We start from the raw sequence: 21,220 nt of genomic DNA, 5'->3' as shown, positions 1-21,220 counted from the left end.
GGGCCGACCAGGGCTGGCAGAGAGTGAGCCGTGCCCGCCGTACTTCCGCACCTGATCATCGCCCTTGAAATGGCAACCTGCCCGTCAACTACTTGCATTTGTGGGACATACCGCCTGACCGCAATTGGGGGGGCTCCCTTACCAAGTTTGTGCGAGGAAGCTGACCGCCTCTGGCGACAACGAGTTTTTGCAAGGCCACGGCTGGGTCCCCCTTGGCCTTGTGGCCCATACCCCGGTCCCTCCTTGGGAGCCTCAGTCTGGATGTGAACGTTACTGTTCTCTTGCCCTACTTACTGGCGTGTTATTTTCCCATCTCCATCTGGGAGCCTTTGGAGCATGACTGCCTTACGGTACCCCCCCCCAATGTGTATCTTATCGCCTTAGCTTCATACCCATATTGTTCTTTACCGGCGTTGTACCATTTTATGTTTTGGATGATGTTATTTCTAGATTTTTATGCCTCGGTGTCGGCACCGGACCGCGGGGCGCTACCTGTACCCTTATGGTGTGGTTTGCGCCCGGCTGCCTGAGTCCCGTCTCCCCCCTTTTGAGTGGGGGCTGCCCGGCGCAGGGCCCTGGCGTCCGTTCCCCTGCTGGGGTGGCGGGCGTGGGGGCCCTGGGGCGGCCACGCAGCCCGCTCTCGCACGGCATGGAAATGCGTGCACTACCGGCTGTTCTCCGACAGCACCTTTTTTGGTTCATTTTGTTTTTCCCACTACGGTGGGGCCTCTCATGTTCTTGTTGCCCTTCCTTCTCCTTTCCTTTTCTCTTTCACCTTTCTTGTCTATTGCCTCCACCTTCTCTGATCCCCTTCCCCCTATTTGGCGGCAGACCGCCTCTCTATTGCATTGGTAATGTTGTGGTGACCGCGGTTCCTCCTTCTGAGACCCCATGGCTACGGTGAACCTTGTATCTTTTAATGTACGGGGCCTTCACGCCCCGGGGAAGAGACACAACTTATATAGGGAGCTGGACCGTTTGCGGGGGGACGTGGTCTTCCTCCAGGAGACCCACCTCACGCAGACGACTCGAGTTAGATTGCACTCACCGAAGTACCCCACGTGGTACTACAGCCTCTCCGACATTTCTAAAGCAAAAGGTGTGGCCATTGGGATTCGTAGGGGAACCGCGTTCACGTTTGAGGAAGTGTTGTGTGATCCTGCGGGACGTTTTCTGTTTGTGCGAGGCACCCTGGGCAGCATGCAGTGTACTTTGGCCACCTTATACTCCCCTAACAAAAACCAGGTGCGTTTTCTGGCGTCCACACTCAACTCCCTGCGGAATTTTGCACGTGGATGCATTCTTCTAGCCGGCGATTTTAATGTTCCCTTGGAACCTACTTTGGACACCACTAGAGGGGGTTCCTCGCTTTCCGGCAGGGGTGTGAGATATATTCGTTCTCGACTCCATGACCTACAGTTGATGGATGTCTGGAGAATTAATCACCCGCGGGAAAGGGACTTTACCTATTTTTCTCCGGTGCACCAAACCTACTCTAGAATAGATTTATGCTTCATTGATCACCAGCACCTCCCGCTCATAGTGAAGTCAAGCATTGACTCATCCCCCATTTCGGACCATGCTCCGATTTCTTTAACCATTAACGTGGAGTCCATACCCCTGAAGTCCACTAACTGGAAGTTGAACGAGGACCTCATAGCCGAAGAGGCGGATAGAAAGGTGATGGGTGACAGTTTGGAGTTTTATTTTAAGACTAATGTCAGTCCTGAAGTCTCACCGGGAGTGTTATGGGAGGCCCACAAGGTGTATATTAGGGGAAAGTTCATGGAATTGGGTTCTAGGAAAAAGAGAGAGCGCTTAACTCAACAGTCTGACTTGTTGCGTGACATTACCGACTTGGAACGCCGGCATAAGCTGAACCAGACTCCGGCCCTTTTCCACGCCTTGACAGAAAAACGAGAGACCCTGAAATCCCTCCTTCATTTAGATCACAAGCGACGCGCGCGGATAGTGGCTCACCGATTTTATGAGTGGGGAGATAAGCCCAGTAGGCTGTTGGCCAACTCGGTGCGACAGCGTAAGAATGCGGCGTTTATTGCCAAAGTTAAAACCCCCTCGGGAGACCTGGTGTCCGAGACCCCCCGTATAGCCAAGACATTCAGGGACTTTTATCAGCACCTGTATCAGGTGCACCAGGGTGTCCATGATAGAGAGGCTAGGGGACGCCTTATTGGGGACTATCTGGCCCGTGCCGCCCTCCCGAAACTCTCCGAGGAGGTTTTGACTTCCTTGGAGGGGGAGTTTACGGCTGCGGAGCTTCTGGGCGCCATGAAAGCTATGGCGCGCGGTAAGGCACCGGGACCAGACGGCCTCACGGTATCTTATTATAGAGCGTACGCTGACATACTGTTGCCGTATTTGACCAGATATGCTAACGTGACCTCGGACGGCGGGGACCTTCGCCCGGAGACCACTCATGCTCATATTACGGTGTTACCCAAGGAGGGCAAGGACCCTAGTGACTGCGCGAGCTACCGCCCAATTTCGCTCTTGAATATTGATGCGAAGATTTATGCTAAAGCCATAGCGAATAGGCTGCTCCCCCTGGTGCCACAGTGGGTTTCGCGGGATCAGACAGGATTCATCCCCGGGCGGGAGGCGCGGGATAATTCTCTCCGCACTCTTTCCCTGATGGCTTATGTGCGGCGGACTTCCCAGCCCACCCTGTTACTTTCCACAGATGCTGAGAAGGCGTTTGACAGGGTGGACTGGGACTTCCTTATGGCTACGCTGACTCACTTGGGTATAGGACCCACTCTGCGCTCCAAAATAGCGGCGTTGTACCGCTGCCCCACAGCTCAGATACGGATTAACGGTACCCTTAGCGACCCCTTCACCCTCTACAACGGAACTCGCCAGGGTTGCCCGCTCTCGCCGATTTTATTCGCGATCTCCCTGGAACCATTTTTATCCCTTATTAGGCGAAACCCGAATATACGTGGCGTAACAATAGGTACGACGGAACACAAATATGCGGCGTACGCGGACGATATTTTGTTCTATGTGCAACAGCCTCTGATCACCCTTCCAAATCTTCTGTCCGAGTTTTCGGCCTAAGGCGCGGTGTCAAATTTTAAAATCAATATGTCCAAATCGGAAATGTTAAACATCTCTGTCCCCGCCAAACAGGTATCTCACCTGAAGAAGAACTACCCCTTTACCTGGCAGTTGAGCTCCATGAAATATTTGGGCATTCAACTTACGCCCTCACTATCGTCCCTTTTCCGCGCTAACTTTCTGCCTCTGCTCAACACACTTAGGTCAGACATCCAAAAGTGGTCCCAGCTCCGACACTCTTGGCTAGGTAGAATTGGCCTGGTTAAGATGAACTTGCTGCCCAGGGTGCTCTTCATGCTTCAGATGGTCCCGATTGGGATACCGGTGGGGTTTTTTACAACTTTGACATCTCTGGTTTACCGGTACATATGGAATAGGAGAAAGCCCAGGCTGAATAGATCTCTCCTCATCCGCCCTAAGTGTAGCGGGGGTTTAGCTGTACCGGACTTTAAGCTTTATTACAGGGCCGTTGTGCTGACTAGACTCTCTGACCTGAAGTATTGCAAGGGCTCAAAACTCTGGGTAAACTTAGAAACGGACCTTTGTGGCGCTGAACCTTCCACACTGATGTGGATCCCGAGGAAGTTCCGGACCCTTTTGCCTACCACGTCACCGCTTACACACTCCTCCTTGATGGTGTGGGACTCTATCTGTAAGATGAATGGCTGGTTGTGTAACTCCCCCCTAATGCCCTTGGTGGGTCACAATTTCCTCCCACCGGGTAACATGGACCCTCAGATTCACCCGTGGCGGCTGGGCACTAACACATGTCTACATCAGTTCACCGGCCCATCCGGGGTGTTGCCTCTTTTTTCCATCTTGGGCGACTCCTCCATATCCTACATGGATCGATGGAAGCATCATCAACTACTGAACTTTGTTCGCATGCTACCAAAGCCCCTGCGCACCTTGGCGGAGCTTACTCCGGTGGAAACCGCATTCGCTGACTCTGACCCGATTGAGAGGCCGGTCTCGTACTTTTATCAGGCATTGCTGTCCCTCACCTTTACGGGTACTCCCTCCTTCCTACGGTACTGGGAAAGGGAACTACATACGGCCCTGTCTCCGTCCCAGCAGTCACAAATCCTAACCCTGGCTCATACCTCCTCTGGATCCTCTAAGACGTCAGAAATGGCGTATAAACTTTTGACCAGATGGCACTACACACCGGTTGTTTTACATAGGTTTTCTCCTCAGTCCTCCCCACTTTGTTGGCGGGAGTGCGGGGAGGTAGCCACTCATGCTCATATTTGGTGGTACTGCCCGAGGATCCGACCATTCTGGCTAACGATTTTCTACACGATCAAAGAAATCCAGGGGTGGGAGGTACCTAATGACCCGTGGTATGTTTTGTTCCATTGCACGGGGAAGCCGACGGGCCCCTATAAGAGGTCGATTACGCCACACCTCTTAAACGCTGCCAAAACCCTCATTCCTCAGTTTTGGAAGATGAAGACCATCCCCACGCTCCGGCGTTGGTTACTTAACGTGGATACCACATATTACATGGAGGACATGACCCTCTCCCTCCGGGGTAAATCTGAGTTGGCAACGAAGATCTGGGCCTGTTGGGTTGCCTTTAAATATTCCTCTAGTTATGCAGCCATAATGTCTCAACCAGTGTGATGTGATTATAATTTTTGTTTTTACTATATCTACTGTACTTTTGCAATTGATTGTCTGAGGGTGGTCTGCCCCCCCCCCCCCCATCCCCTCCTCCCCCCCCCCTTCTTTCTCTTTTTCTCTCTCTTCCTGTTTATTTTCCCTTTCCTTTACTTCCCCTCTATTTCTGTCCACTATATTCCCTCTTTTATAATAGAAGAGATGGGTGTATTTATCTATGCCATGGTAACTGACGATATACTGTTGCTGCCCTTGATGTTGGTTTATGTATTGATCGTTATGCTTTGTACACGCTTCTCTTCTTTAATAAACATTAATTAAAAAAAAAAAAAAAAAAAGAATATAAAATATATGCCCAAGGTTTTTCAGATCACTCTCCATTGGTTGTATCATTGAGTCGAGGGGAGGAGTTGGGTAAAAAGGAATGGAAAATTAGCCCATATTGGTTATAGATAATAGGGAGTAAAGAGGGAGTGTCATCAATCATCCTTGGAGGAATTTATGAAGATCAATGCCGGAACGGCTTCACCGCGCTACCCTTAAGGCTTATCTTAGGGAGATATTGATACAGCATGTAGTCAGAATTAAGGGACAGACTAAAGAACAGGAAAAACTGATTGGAAATAAGGTCATGAAAGCAGAACGGAGGTATGTAGAAAGCTCAACCCCTGGGGCACTTCAGGAATGGGTTAAAACTCAACAAGAATATAAGGACTTGTATACAAAAGCTGAAAATAAACTGTTGTTTCAGAGACAGCTTTATTATGTGGAAGGAGAGAGTATGGGACACTTGCTGGCCTGATTAGCAAAGCAAAATACAGCTACCATTGCTATACCCGCTATTAGAACACAGGGAAGAATAACAGCATATGAACCTGAGATTGTAGATACTTTTAAAAAAATTACGAAAAATAGTATAGCGCTCAAGGTGGAGAGGTAAAAGGGGAGAAATCGGATTTTTTTAGTGATCTGAAGATTCCTTGCTTCACTGAGGAAGATAGACAGACATTGGAAGCCCCTATAGGTTTGGAAGAACTAAGACAAGCGGTGTCAGCCTTCGCAAATCAAAAAACTCCTGGGCCAGATGGCCTGCCTGCAGAGATATATAAAAAATAACAAAAGACATAAAAAAGACATATTGTTACCAGAGCTGTTGAAGACATTTAATAATGCATTAGAGGAGGGTGTGTTGCCTCTGTCTATGAGAGATTCTACCATTATAGTCCTTCAAAAAGAGGGGAAGGATCTCCTTGATCCATCCTCCTATAGGCCAATAACACTGCTGGGTACAGATGTGAAAATTCTGGCAAAAATCTCAACTGAGAGGTACAGGGATTTCAGAGGATTTCAGGAGAGGAGAAAATAGCATTATATGCCGATGATGTATTGCTATTTTTGGGGGATACGCGGGGGTCCCCGGCAGCGGCAATTACAGATTTTTTGCGGATATCGGGCCTGAATATAAACTGGAATAAATCAGTGCTGCTTTCACCCGCTCAAAATGGCCCTGCTACCAGAGCTTTCACAAGTGGAAATAGTCAGTAGGCTCAAATACCTAAGAACACATATAACATTAAATCCCAAAGAGTATATAATAAACAACATTGTCCCACTATTGGATATACTTAGATGTAAGGGGAAGGTATGGAGACCATTGCCCTTGTGAGTGGCGGGAAGGTGCAATTTAATTAAGATGACATGGATGCCTCAACTGTTATATGCTCTACGTAACTCTCCAATCTGGATAAATAGACAATGGTTTCAGAAGATTGACATTATTATTATATTTAGAGAACTGATTTGGGAAAAAAACAATCAAGGATACGGTTACGTACTTCACAGTCGCCAAAGGATAGAGGGGGACTGGCAGTTCTGCATTCATGGTGCTATTTTTTGGCATCACAGTTGCAGCATTTGAAACGATGTAATAATTTGTTTGAATATAATCCAACTAGGGAGCTGTTGGTATTGGACACGTGGCATGACAATTTGATAGATGCTTTGGAGGCTGTTTTTTTTTTCCAATTAAATATCCTACCTTGTTAATTTTAAAGAAATTATGGAAAGAGGTTAAAGGAATATTAGAGTACCAGGGATTTACGGATCTCTCACCATTATGGAACAATAGGTATTTGCAGTAACTGTCCAATGTAGAGAAGAGCAGAGATTAGGAGAGATGTGGACTTATCCGCCTTTCCCAACTATATAAGTTGGCCATATTTAAGTCTTTTTCAGAGTTAAGGGAGGATTATGGTATATGAAATAAATCTTTTTTAAATAAGTTAAGCCCCATACACACGTTCAGATTTTCTGCTGATCTTTCCTTCAGATTTACCAAGACCATATAATATGAGGTCAAACCTTAGGAGTTTTAATTTGTATGCAATCAGGCAGGCCCTTGCACTACATGGTTTTGGTAAATCTGAAGAAAAAAATCAACAGAAAATCTCATATTGTATATGGGGCTTTAGACATGCCCTGAGGATTCAATTTAAAGAGAAACCACCAGAATGGAGTGAGGCAAATTTTCTCTGGAAGATAATTGATGGCAATGTATCTAGAGCAGTGTTTCTCAACCTTTTTACCTTGGAGGAACCCCTGGCAAAAAGTTTGAGATCTCAAGGAACCCCTGGAATGTTCACATCTACAGCTCACGGAACATTGGTATGATCAGCGAGCTGTTGATAACAAAAATTATTTGTAGAAATAGCATTGAATAAAAGAATACATATTAAAATATACCTTTTAAAATATTAAACTTATGCTTTAGTTTCCTGCAGAGCTGATCCATTCTGATGACATTACATGGGGCAGAGTATGGGACAGGGGACATGACAGGGGACATGACAGGGGGCAGAGCAGGGGACATGACATGGGGCAGAGCAGGGGACATGACATGGGGAAGAGCACATGACAGGGGACATGACATGGGGCAGAGCACATGACAGGGGACATGGCAGGGGACATGACATGGGGCAGAGGACATGACAGGGGACATTACATGGGGCAGAGCACAGGACAGGGGACATTACATGGGGCAGAGCACATGACGGGACATTACATGGAGCAGAGCACATGACAGGGGACATTACATGGAGCAGAGCACATGACAGGGGACATGACAAGGGACATTACATGGAACGGGGCACATTACATGGGACACATTACATGGGACGGAGCACAGTACATGGGACAGGGGACATTACATGGGACAGGGGACATGACATGGGGCAGAGCACATGACAGGGGAAATGACATGGGACAGAGCACATGACAGGGGACATGACATGGGGCAGAGTACATGACAGGGGACATTACATGGGGCAGAGCACATGACAGGGGACATTACATGGGGCAGAGCACATTACACGGGGCAGAGCACATGACAGGGGACATTACATGGGACAGCGGACATTACGCAGGACAGGACACATTACATGGGACAGGGGACATTACAGGGGGCATTACATGGGACAGGGCACATGACAGGGGACATTACATGGGACAGGGCACATGACAGGACATGACATGGGGCAGAGCACATGATAGGACATGACATGGGGCAGAGCACATGACAGGACATTACAGGGGACATGACAGGGCATGACATGGGACAGGGCACATTACATGGGACAGGGGACATGACAGGACATTACATGGGACAGGGCACATGGCGGGGGACATTACATGGGGCAGGACACATGACAGGGCACATTACATGGGACAGGGCACATGACGGGGCACATTACATGGGACAGAGCACATGACGGGGGACATTACATGGGACAGTGCACATGACAGGGCACATTACATGGAGCTAAGCACATGACAGGACATTACATGGGACAGGGGACATGACATGGGACAGTGCACATTACATGGGGCAGAGCACATGACAGGACATTGCATGTGACAGGGGACATTACATGGGATAAGGGACATTACAGGGGGCATTACAGGGGACAGGGCACATGATGGGGGACATTACATGGGACAGGGCACATGATGGGGACATTACATGGGACAGGGCACATGACGGGGACATTACATGGGGCAGAGCACATGACGGGGCACATTACATGGGACAGGGGACATGGCACATTACATGGGGTAGAGGACAGACTGTTGGGCACATTGTGGCACTTCATTACTTGCTTTCTTCTGCGTGCTTCATATCTTCTCCAGTGGCGCGCTGTTCCCCCTTGGCCCCACCTCCTATCCTGTCTACTCCAGATGATGTCACTTACAAGCACTCAGTAAGGACAGGAGGGGAGAAGGAGAAGGCACCGGGTGCCAGGCGCTTCCCTGCCTATCTCTGCCTGTGTCTGCGATCCTTCTGTCAGCAACTGACAGTTCGCCGTGGAACCACTGATCTAGAGGATTAATCTCATTTATATATGATGGCATCTGTGACAGTGTGATAAAGGGAAATGAGGAGCTCCCTTGTAGGAGGGGTTGGGAGGAAGATTTGGTAGACATATCCAATGAACAATTGAAGTATATCTTGGAGATGGGCCCCTTAAGCACTCTGCCACCATCAGAATCAGTATCTTACTTGATATTACATCGAGCATATAAAACACCTCAGAAACTATTTTGTTATGGATGGAGGATAGATGCCAGATGTCCAAGATGCAGGGGCCCAAAGGGCAATTTAGTTCACATGATGTGGAAGGGCCCTAAATTGAATAGATACTGGGGTGAAGTTATGAATAAAATAAATAAGACATTTGGAGTATCTTTTGGTTTGGACCCTAAAATATGTTTATTGAGCTGTATGGAGAAAAATGGGAGTATAGGTGGGAGGCAAATAGCTATAATTAAATGTCTTCTCCTTGCACGAAAACTGATAGCAAGAAGGTGGTTGGCGGCAAGCCCACCAACTCGGGTAGAGTGGGAGGGGGAGGTCAATAAAACAATAAGAATGGAAAGACTTATTTCCACTTCACCATGTCTTATCTATAAGACATGGGGAAATATCAAAATGTTGAAAAATATTTGGGAAAGTTGGACAAGAGGAGAAATGTAACAGAATTGAGGATAAAGGGGTCCAATCTCCTATGGACATCAATAATTGTTTTTTGTGGTTCCCCTTTTTTTTGCTTCTATTCTATTTTTTGCTTTCCTCTTGCGTAGTGTAGGGGTTAAGTATGTCCTGGGGAGTGATTCTAACTGTGGGGGGGTGTGGCTACGTGTGACACATCACTGATCTCTGCTCCCGATCACAGGGAGCAGAGATCAGTGACACTGTCACTAGGCAGAACAGGGAGATGTTTGTTTACATTAGCATCTCCCCGCTCTTCCTCTCCGTGAGACGAACGCAGGTATCCCCGCAGACATAGAGTCCGCTGGACCCGACCCATGGAGCTTGCCGCGGGTGCCCACAGGCCACCTCTTAAAGGGCAACGTACAGGTACATTAATTTGCTTGTATGAGCCCTTCTGCTGATGTATATCGGCGTGAGGCAGTTGGCAAGCGGTTAAAGGAGAACTGAAGGTTACAGTATCAACCTGGAGAGGAACGCCATTGTCGTGACTCCAAGGAAGTAGATATATAACATCACACTAAAACAGGATAAGAAAGCTCCTTGGACGTTTAACTTACAAGAAGCCACGATTGTGATTTTTTTCACCACCTAGGATCACCATTACCATATACACACACTGTTACCTTACAACTGTAAGGTAAGAGGCCATCTTGCACTGAGGCGTGGTTGCACAGAAGATGATTACTTCCCTTGCACATTGCCTATATTTTTGCACAGAAGAGGATACGTTTCCTTACACGCGTTTTTTTTTTTTTTTTCACATGCTGCATAGGGAATTCAGCACAGTTTTTTTCCCCCTATATCATAAGTTTATAAGACTTTTTATCAGTTGTTCTGTCATTCCAACACGTAGCAATTTATTTAGGTTTTAGCAATAGACTTTTGGTTAAGGCCCGTACACACGATCTGACTTTTTGACAACAAACATGCAAATGAGCTGTTTTGGAGCAACATCCGACCGTGTGTACGCTCCATCGGACAAACTTTTTCAGTTTTCATCGGACTTTTGTTGGCTGTGCGAACGGACAAACTTTTTGACAACAGAAGTCCGATGGAGCAAAGTCTGATCGTGTGTACACAAAACCATCGGACTTTAGTCCGAAGTACAAACACGCATGCTCAGAAGTAAGGACCAGCACGAAGAGGTCGGTCTTGTAAAACTAGCGTTCGTAATTTAGTTAGCACAATCGTGACGTGTCAAATTTAGAATTTTCTAAATGCAGCGTACATTGTCTTAATTTTTAATGGCTTAATAATAATAAATATGATTTGCTGGTAATACTGACGAAGTACTAACAAACATATTTTACATAGGACTTGTGTGCTAATGATATCAAAAAACAATTTATTTTTTTTGGCCATTTTTTTCAATTGTGCATTCACAACATAAATCAAATTCGAAAATAATTTTAGACATATTTTCTGTCATCACAATTCTAAATGAAAAATTATAAACCAAAAGAGCAAATGATACACCGAAAACCAAAACTATAGCCTATTAAATCAGAAGCCTCTAAACTCCCCAGACCCCTGGCCTTGTTGTGCATCCTGGGGCTGATTTTGCCACTGACCACCATGCTGCTGAGGTGGGTGGGCTTGCTGGGGTGGGTAGGCTTGCTGAGGTGGGTAGGCTTGCTGAGGTGGGTAGGCTTGTTGTGGAGGAGGTAAAGGTGTGTGGTCCAAATTACACACATGAGATTTGTTGGTTAGCTCACGTTTCTTGGCCTTGCTGAAGAGCTGGATTATGATACCCTCACATAGCTCCCTTTGATCTGGATCAATTTCTCTGAGTTTATTAGCTGTAAAACAGCCAAACCCTTCAGCACTATCGGGTGCTGTGGTGATGACGGAAGTAGCCCTACTTAGGAAGTCAGCTGTGGCCTCATCCAAGTGGTGGCTCTTCCTGGCCCTTTTTTTGAGAGGACGCAGGGGAGGGATTCTGCACTCTGTTGTCTGGCTACTGGGCCCAGCCTCTTCTTGGCTCAAAAGTTCCTATGTGTGAAAAAACATAATTTTAATGTTTGGTCATCCATCACAAACACTTTTCAGATCATGACTTTTTTCATTTGGAATGTGTCCAATTAGTAAAGACTATCAATATGACTCCAGCATTTATCATTCTTGTCCAAATCCTTTTTGGCCACTACTTGTCTATTGACATGGAACTCATTTTTTTAAGACAACTAATTATTTTAGGCATACTAGCATCTAATTAACAACACACACACATATATATATATATATATATTGTTTTTTTAGCCAAGATTTTAAACAATGCTATACCTGAGTCAAGCTGAGCTCCTCCACCTCTTCATCCTGTGTAGGATCAGGCTCAGTATCGGTGACCTCAGCTGATGCGGAGGGCAGTGTAGAGAGCGATCTACGTGGTACCGTTTGATCCCTTAAAAAATGGAGGCTATTAAAATACCACAGCTTGGGAACATAGACCTCTTCAGCTGCTGCTCCAGTCTTTTTGGATTCCTCGATCTTCTTTCGTTCCCTGTTATACATGCTTCTGAGGCCCCCAATTTTTGTCTTTATTAAACTGTAGGTTGCTCTGGGGTACACAGTTTTTGATAATTCCACCAGTTGCTCAATTGCTGCTATCCTCTTGCTTTTATTGCAATAGTCTTTATTTTTGACTTGCCACAGACAAGTGAGCTCTCTGTATTTTTCGATAAATTGGCTAAGGAATTTGTGAGAATTTAAACTTGACTTTGCCATTTTGATCTCTGCAAAACATAATAAAAAACAAACCATAATGGGTGGCGTATAGCTCATAAGCTGCTCAAAATATGAGCCTTTATTTAAGTTGTAGGGATGGGCTGTATGTTCAACCCGAACATGAGTTTGACTTGAACATTGACATCACCCAATAGCAAACCATTTAGGTTGTTTGTGACAAGTAATAAACCCACAGAGCACCCTATTAAAAGCCTATGTGAGAATTCCAAAGTCATAATTTTAATCAACAATATGCAAGCTATTGTCCTAAAAAAACGTTGTGACCCAGGGGACATGTATCAATGCAAAAGAACATTTTAACAAAACGGCCGTTTTTATCGTGCCCATGTACTTTAATTAATGTTTAAAAGTCATTTAACAGTACCAGCGATAGCGAAAAGTTTTAGAAACGTACCTTCCTTTCTGGTCTACCTTCAACTTGCGTCAGCTTGCGTTCGTCTCCCGCCTATGCTGAATGTTACGTTGCATCATACGTTCGTGCTTTATACACAGCGTATACGGCAAACCTCCACTCTCCGAACGTCATGACGTTGGGCCGTGACATTACAGATTCGGCCATGCTTTGTTAATATTTAACGTTCGTGTACTATTGACTTTAATCGTCTTTATTCATGTCCGGACTATTTTAATTATATACACATACATGTATGTGATAAACTTTCCATACACATGTTTAGCCCAAAAAATAATTCCTTTAATTTTTCGATTGTATATAGGGTGTCATCGTATATTCCGATCGGATATATTCCGATCGGATATAGTCCGCGCGTTACGCTCAACATACAGTGCGCATGCACCAAACTACGCTCGCATCGCCCGCCCCTGACGTTCTTTTTCTGTAATATTCCCCGCCCCTTCTCCCTTCTCCCTTCGTTGCGCAGTGGGAGTAAACATGGCAGAGAGACAGACATCCAGTGAGGAGGAATCCCGATGTAGGAGGAGATTCAAGGCCACCAACATGGCCTTTGAAGAAATGGTGGAGATGGTGGACATTATGAGGAGGGAGGACTATGATGGGAAGCATGGCCCATATCTGCATCCCAATTTAGTCAAGGACCAAATCCTTACTCGAGTGGTGAAGACTCTGGAGGAGAAGTTTGGGGTGCGAAGGTCTAAAGACCAATTGAGGAAACGCTGGTCCGACATAAAATTGAGGGAGCCAGATCAGTACCTCAAAATAAAGAAGGCGCTCCGAAAAAGTAAGTACCTGTCATACGTTCCCATTATACATAGCAACGTGTATGAATTAGTATACCGTTCGTATATTTGCACCAAACCGTTAAACCGTTCGTATGGTGTTCATTAGCGCATACGATGTTATTAGCTGATCCAGGGTTATGACTGTTTTGGTCTGGATCATTTGACGTAATGAGTAAAGTTCATAACATTGTTGTTTAGCTGTCTTTGAAATGTATTTCAGTATGGTTAAAAGGGAAATTTAATTATGTCTTCAACTTGGATCTCTTCATAAACAGACAATTGTACACCACCTCAAAGCAATGTTTCATATCTGTGTGCTAAAGTATACCTTTTGTTTGATTCTCATAGGGGAGAAAAGACTCAGACACCAACCCCGCCAGGACCCCCAACCCCGCCAGGACCCCCAACCTCACTGGAACCCCCAACCCCGCCAGGACCCCCAACCTCACCGGAAACCCCAACCCTGCTAGGGACCCACAACCCCGCCGGGACCCCCAACCGCACCAGGACCCCCAACCTCACCGGAACCCCCAACCCCGCCGGGACCTCCAACCTCACCAGCCTGAATGGCAAATTAGCCTGAGAAATCAAGAGGAGGTGGAGGAAAGAGGTGGAGGAAGTGACAGGGGTGTACACTCCACCAGGTGAGTGTCTGACACCCCAGCTTCACGTAATCTATGTCTATGTATATATATGCATATTTCTAAATACATGTTTTTTATCCCATTTTTAGCTGATGTGCTGTTTGTGGAACAACAACCTGAAGCGTTCACTACAGACAGTGCACAGAGACTCATCGGCCAGATCATGGCATGGAATGGGGAGATTGATGCCATGCGCAATCGCCTCAATATCATGCAGCAGGAAATGAAGAACATGATAGATATTTTGGGAAGAATCGAATCCCTTTTTCAAAAAATAATCATTTTCTTCATTTCCTGCTGCATGGTGTTGAGGCGATTCCCCCATTCCAATGTTATTGTTATTTTAAAAATGTTTTAATAAAAAAAATAATATATCTATATTTTGATTTTACTAAAAAAATGATCAAAAACAAAAAAAAATATTTTGATTTTAAAAAAAAATGATCAAAAAAAAACAAAAAAAAAATATTTTGAGTTAAAAAAAATGATCAAAAAAAACAAAAAAATAATATATTTTTTTTTTGATAATTTTTTTTAAACTCAAAATATTATCAAAAAAATATATATATATTTTCATTTAAAAGAAATGATCAAAAAAAAAATATATATTTTGGTTTAAAAAAAATGATCAAAAAAAAAGATTAAAAAAGTTAAACTAAAAACGATGTGTGGCTTCTTATTTCAATGCTCAATACCAGTATATTTGTTCAGTTGTTGTAGTTACATTGACCATGTACTCTAAAATGTGTGTAGCTGAGATACAGCACAATATAAAAGTTAGCTCAAAGAGAGATTGTCACCTCATGTTGCACATCAGGTTGGTTTAAACTAGTGGCAAAAAGGACAAAGATCATGGCTATTTGCAAACATAGGAAACACAGACAACAGTAGTTGAACAGAAATATTATTTGATGAATAAATAATATATTTACAAGTTAGCAAACACATTTTGCTGCCAAGGCACTGCCCCTCTACCAACAAAGTAGTCCATATATTGTTCACGGACAAGACGGCCATTCTGGGAGCCCAAACCAGCACGTGCACCTTCCAGAGCTGGCATCACAGCCTCTTCAGCTGGTCCAGAAAAAGCCTCATCAGTTTGCCCTGAGGCAATATAGCTGGAAGCATTCCTCCTTAAAAAATTATGGAGGATGCAGCAGCATAACACCACATGATTTAATTTATATTCTGCCAAGTTTATGGCAGTTAAAAAGAGACGAAATCTGCTTGAAAGAATGCCAAAGGCATTTTCAACTACCCTTCGGGCACGAGAGAGCCGATAATTGAAAACCCTTTGTTCTGGGGTTAGGTTCCTCATTGGAAAGGGTTTGAGAATATGTTCCCCCAAAGAAAAGGCATCATCTGCCACAAACACAAAAATTGAGTCCCTCAATATTGTCCTGAGCAGGTGGCAAATGTAAGGTCCCTTTCTGCAGCCGATCATAAAATTCAGTATGCATCAGCACACCTCCATCAGAGTGACGGCCATTCATCCCAACATCAACATACAAAAATTCATATTTGGCTGACACCACAGCCAGCAGAACTATGCTGCAAAATCCTTTATAATTAAAATAATATGATCCAGAGTTTGGCGGTGGAACTATCCTCACATGCTTGCCATCAATAGCACCTCCACAGTTGGGGAAATTCCATAAATTGGCAAACTGGGCCGCCACATCCTGCCATTGCTGGGTGTTTGAAGGAAACTGTGGAATCAAACAAATACAAAAAATGAATACCCGAGTACATAAAATTGCAAACATATTTGACACAAACATTGTGGGGCAACAGAATATTGTAACATTTAAATGTTTATTTCCAATAAAATGATAAGTTACAATTATATGTTCCCTCACCCCCTCTGGTGGCACATTCTAAAAAACTTAGGAGGGGGAGTTGAGTATGATGGTTTGGACAAGTCAACACTTCCATGAGAACTAAATGCATTAAAATGTAAGTTTAATTTAGCCAACCCATCCATCTTTACAAGATTGTCAGGCCAGTGGATAGGTAAGAAGTGGTATAAAACAAAAAGAAGAATGCACATTGTCAAAATCTACACACATTTTGACATACATCGTAAACAAAAAAAAATGTTAATTATGAGTAATCGATATGAGGAAGTTAAAAAGCCAGGAAGCTGGCACAGCATAGGGATGGTGGGAGCCATTCATAATGATAAGTTAATCATAACCAAAGTATAATTTGTACATTTTAAAGGTAATCAGGCAGGCCCTTGCACTACATTATTTTAAGTATTTAGGCAGCAATCTTAACTCAAAAAATAAGGTACACAGTGTATGTGTTTAGCTAAATCTGCAGATAGAGTAGTTGTATTGGTTTACTCTGCATTTTTTATTATTGTTTTCTTTAGTTTTTGTTTTTTTCTTGATTTTTTGGGGGGTGTTAAAATAAGTGTGTGAAACATAAAAAAGGGACTCTTGCACTCTGCATTAATTTAAGGGCAGGAATAAGATTGGCACACATTTTAGGTGGTGTTTAGGGTAAGGAATGAAGCATAATAAATACAGTGTTAAGTACTAGGTAGGGATGCACCGAAATTTCAGCCAACTAAACATATTGGCTGAAAATGGCCCTTTCGGCAAAAAGCCAAAAGAGAATTTTCGCCGATACTGGTGCAAAAATGGGGCGGGGGCTTCTGGCCTTGGTCCCGCCCCTGGTGCGCCCATCACGGGGGTGTAATTCCATTTTTACTCTCTCCTCCTCCCCTCCCTCCTCACCCATGCTGCAGGCTGCCTGTGGGGTCTCAGTGTAAAGTCTCCTTCTCCACAGCGGTGGCTCCTCAGCCGATGTGGAAATCGGCTGTGCAGGAGCTCGAACACGCCGTTTACTATGGAAGTGAAAGCAAAGGAGAGGCATCTAGCAGTGTGTGCTGTGCTCTCTGCCTCCCCCTACAGTGCAGTACCCAGCATGGAGATTAAAGTACAGAGCTGCAGCTCCCAATTTTAAAAGGACTGTCTATATATATATATATATATATATATATATATATATGCAGGGCCGGCGCTACCACTAGGCGGACTAGGCAACCGCCTAGGGCGCACTGCCGCCTAGGGCGCCCGGCCGCTGGTTATTTTTGGCTGCATACTGTCCTTGCAACAACTACTACCGTCGGTGCTATGTCAAGCAGCAGCGCCATCCGCCCTCCCCCCGTCCCGCTCTGGCTTTCCAGTAATCCTCCTCTCATCTGCTATCACCTCGCTCACGCAGTGAGCCAGTAACGATCATATGTCCAGTCACTGTTCAGTAACCTACAGGGCACCGCACCGCCTCTCAGTGTCAAAGGCAGCAGCCTCCCCCCCCTCTTCCCCTCCGCTCTCTGTCAGACTCAGTCCTCTGTGACATTAGTCATCATGATGATGACACACACAGCAGCAGCCGTTCCCCCCTTCACTTCAGTCCGAATGTATGTGAAATTGTTGTGACACACAGGCAGGCACTGCAGCAGCCGCCCTCTCCCCCCCCCTCTCAGTCTGACGGTCTGTGAAATTAGTTATGAGGCTGACACACAGGCACAGTAGCAGCCGCCCCCTCCCCCCTCCACCCCTCTGCTCTCTGTGACATGACACGTGCCATTTGATAGCACAGAGCCCCTGGCCCCGCCCCCATGCTCTCCTGGAACGAAGGATGGATGGAGGATGGATGCAGCATGCATCATCATGGGATACTTCGGGTCAGGTACGTGCAGCCTGCAACAGGAAGAGAAGAGGCACCACAGGAGGCAGGTACACAGGCTGGCAAATACAGTAGAGTTAGTGCCAGCAACAGGCGTTACTGGTGTGACCGTGAGGTAAGTAAAAAACTGTTGCTTTCTCTCTCAGTTAGGCCCCTTTCACACTGGGGCGTTTTTCAGGCGCTACAGCGCTAAAAATAGCGCCTGTGTAGCGCCTGAAAAAAACGGGCCCTTTCACTCCAGTGTGAAAGCCGGAGTGCTTTCACACTGGAGCGGTGCGCTGGCAGGACTGTCCTGCTAGCCACATCTTTGGAGCGGTGAAGGAGCGGTGTATTCACCGCTCCTACCCATTGAAATCAATGGGGCAGCACGGCTATACCGCCGGCAAAGCGCCACTGCAGCAGCGCTTTGTGGGCGGTTTTAACCCTTTTTCCGCCGCTAGCGGGGGTTTAAAACTGCCCGCTAGCGGCTGCAGCCCGCCGCTAAAACAACAGTAAAGCGCTGCTAAAAATAGCGGCGCTTTGTCGCTGACGCCAACACCGCCCCAGTGTGAAAGGGGCCTTAATGTGAATGACACTATGTGAATGTGATGACCATGAAATGTCATTTTAAAATGTGAGTGTATATATATCTATTATATTGACTGTTGACTGATCTGCCAAATGTCCCCCCAAGTCTGTAATTTATGGGCGCTGGTGAAGTGGCATTGATGGGCGCTGGTGAGGCGGAATTGTTGAGCGCTGGTGAAGCAGTATTCATGGGCATTAGTGGCCGCTGGTGAGGCGGCATTGTTGAACACTTGAGTACTGGTGAAGCGATATTGATGGGCACTGGTGAGGCGGCATTGATGGGCACTGGTAAAGCGGTATTGATGGGCACTGGTAAAGCGGTATTGATGGGCACTAGTAAACCGGTATTGATGGGCGCTGGTGAGGCGGCATTGATGGGCGCTGGTGAGGTCGCATTGATGGGCACTGGTGAGGCTACATTGATGGGCGCTGGTGGCAGGGTAGGGCTGGCAGCCTTAGGCCTGGGGGGCAAGTCCAGTCAAGTGGCCCATTTAACTACCAAATTAGCTCCACATTGCCCACACAGAGAGAGAAATCGCTTCACATTGCCCGCACAGAGAGAGAAATCGCTTCACATTGCCCGCACAGAGAGAGAAATCGCTTCACATTGCCCGCACAGAGAGAGAAATCGTTTCACGTTGCCCGCACAGAGAGAGAAATCGCTTCACGTTGCCCGCACAGAGAGAGAAATCGCTTCACATTGCCCGCACAGAGAGAGAAATCGCTCCACATTGCAAGCACATCGAAAGAGAGAAATCGCTTTACATTGCCCACACAGAGAGAGAGAAATCGCTTTACATTGCAAGCACATCGAAAGAGAGAAATCGCTTTACATTGCAAGCACATCGAAAGAGAGAAATCGCTTTACATTGCCCACACAGAGAGAGAAATCGCTTCACATTTCCCGCACAGAGAGAGAAATCGCTTCACATTTCCCGCACAGAGAGAGAAATCGCTTTACATTGCCCACACACAGAGAGAGAGAAATCGCTTTATATTGCAAGCACATCGAAAGAGAGAAATCGCTTTACATTGCCCACACAGAGAGAGAAATCACTTCACATTTCCCGCACAGAGAGAGAAATCGCTTCACATTGCAAGCACATCGAAAGAGAGAAATCGCTTTACATTTCCCGCACAGAGAGAGAAATCGCTTTACATTGCCCACACAGAGAGAGAGAGAAATCGCTTTACATTGCCCACACAGAGAGAGAAATCGCTTCACATTTCCCGCACAGAGAGAGAAATCGCTTCACATTTCCCGCACAGAGAGAGAAATCGCTTTACATTGCCCACACAGAGAGAGAGAAATCGCTTTACATTGCAAGCACATCGAAAGAGAGAAATCGCTTTACATTGCCCACACAGAGAGAGAAATCGCTTCACATTTCCCGCACAGAGAGAGAAATCGCTTCACATTTCCCGCACAGAGAGAGAAATCGCTTCACATTTCCCGCACAGAGAGAGAAATCGCTTCACATTGCAAGCACATCGAAAGAGAGAAATCGCTTCACATTGCCCGCACAGAGAGAGAAATCGCTTTACATTGCCCACACAGAGAGAGAGAGAAATCGCTTTACATTGCCCACACAGAGAGAGAGAGAAATCGCTTTACATTGCCCACACAGAGAGAGAAATCGCTCCACATTGCCCACACAGAGAGAGAGAAATCGCTTCACATTGCCCACACAGAGAGAGAAATTGCCCACACAGAGAGAGAGAAATCGCTCCACATTGCCCACACAGAGAGAGAGAAATTGCTCCACATTGCCCACACAGAGAGAGAGAAATCGCTTCACATTGCCCACACAGAGAGAGAAATCGCTCCACATTGCCCACACAGAGAGAGAGAAATCGCTTCACATTGCCCACACAGAGAGAGAAATCGCTTCACATTTCCCGCACAGAGAGAGAAATCGCTTCACATTTCCCGCACAGAGAGAGAAATCGCTTTACATTGCCCACACAGAGAGAGAGAAATCGCTTTACATTGCAAGCACATCGAAAGAGAGAAATCGCTTTACATTGCCCACACAGAGAGAGAAATCGCTTCACATTTCCCGCACAGAGAGAGAAATCGCTTCACATTTCCCGCACAGAGAGAGAAATCGCTTCACATTTCCCGCACAGAGAGAGAAATCGCTTCACATTGCAAGCACATCGAAAGAGAGAAATCGCTTCACATTGCCCGCACAGAGAGAGAAATCGCTTTACATTGCCCACACAGAGAGAGAGAGAAATCGCTTTACATTGCCCACACAGAGAGAGAGAGAAATCGCTTTACATTGCCCACACAGAGAGAGAAATCGCTCCACATTGCCCACACAGAGAGAGAGAAATCGCTTCACATTGCCCACACAGAGAGAGAAATCGCTCCACATTGCCCACACAGAGAGAGAGAAATCGCTCCACATTGCCCACACAGAGAGAGAGAAATTGCTCCACATTGCCCACACAGAGAGAGAGAAATCGCTTCACATTGCCCACACAGAGAGAGAAATCGCTCCACATTGCCCACACAGAGAGAGAGAAATCGCTCCACATTGCCCACACAGAGAGAGAGAAATCGCTTCATATTGCCCACACAGAGAGAGAGATTGCTCCATATTGCATTTTC

At 45.9% G+C, this 21,220-nt stretch overlaps 1 protein-coding gene across 8 annotated transcripts in view; it reads left to right on the top strand.

The window, feature by feature from the left end:
- The window catches only part of DUS2 (dihydrouridine synthase 2), a 1,012,599-nt gene that overhangs the window by 901,527 nt on the left and 89,852 nt on the right, over window positions 1-21,220 (top strand). For 6 of the 8 annotated variants that reach the window (XM_077457175.1, XM_077457217.1, XM_077457167.1 and 3 more), the window contains one exon: window positions 14,042-14,337. The exons of 1 other annotated variant lie outside the window; for it this stretch is intronic. In XM_077457175.1, the coding sequence (XP_077313301.1) occupies window positions 14,042-14,337 (296 nt within the window). Of the gene's footprint in view, window positions 1-14,041; window positions 14,338-14,426; window positions 14,567-21,220 lie in introns of those variants that run through there. One more of the 8 variants, XM_077457197.1, reaches the window with a different exon arrangement.

This window comes from Lithobates pipiens, unplaced genomic scaffold (genome assembly GCF_037356315.1).
Source record: "Lithobates pipiens isolate NorthernLeopardFrog02 unplaced genomic scaffold, aLitPip1_a1.2 Scaffold_10, whole genome shotgun sequence".
Classification (NCBI taxonomy): domain Eukaryota; kingdom Metazoa; phylum Chordata; class Amphibia; order Anura; family Ranidae; genus Lithobates; species Lithobates pipiens.
Note: the sequence above shows the minus strand (reverse complement) of the source record. Positions and strands in the feature narration are given on the sequence as shown.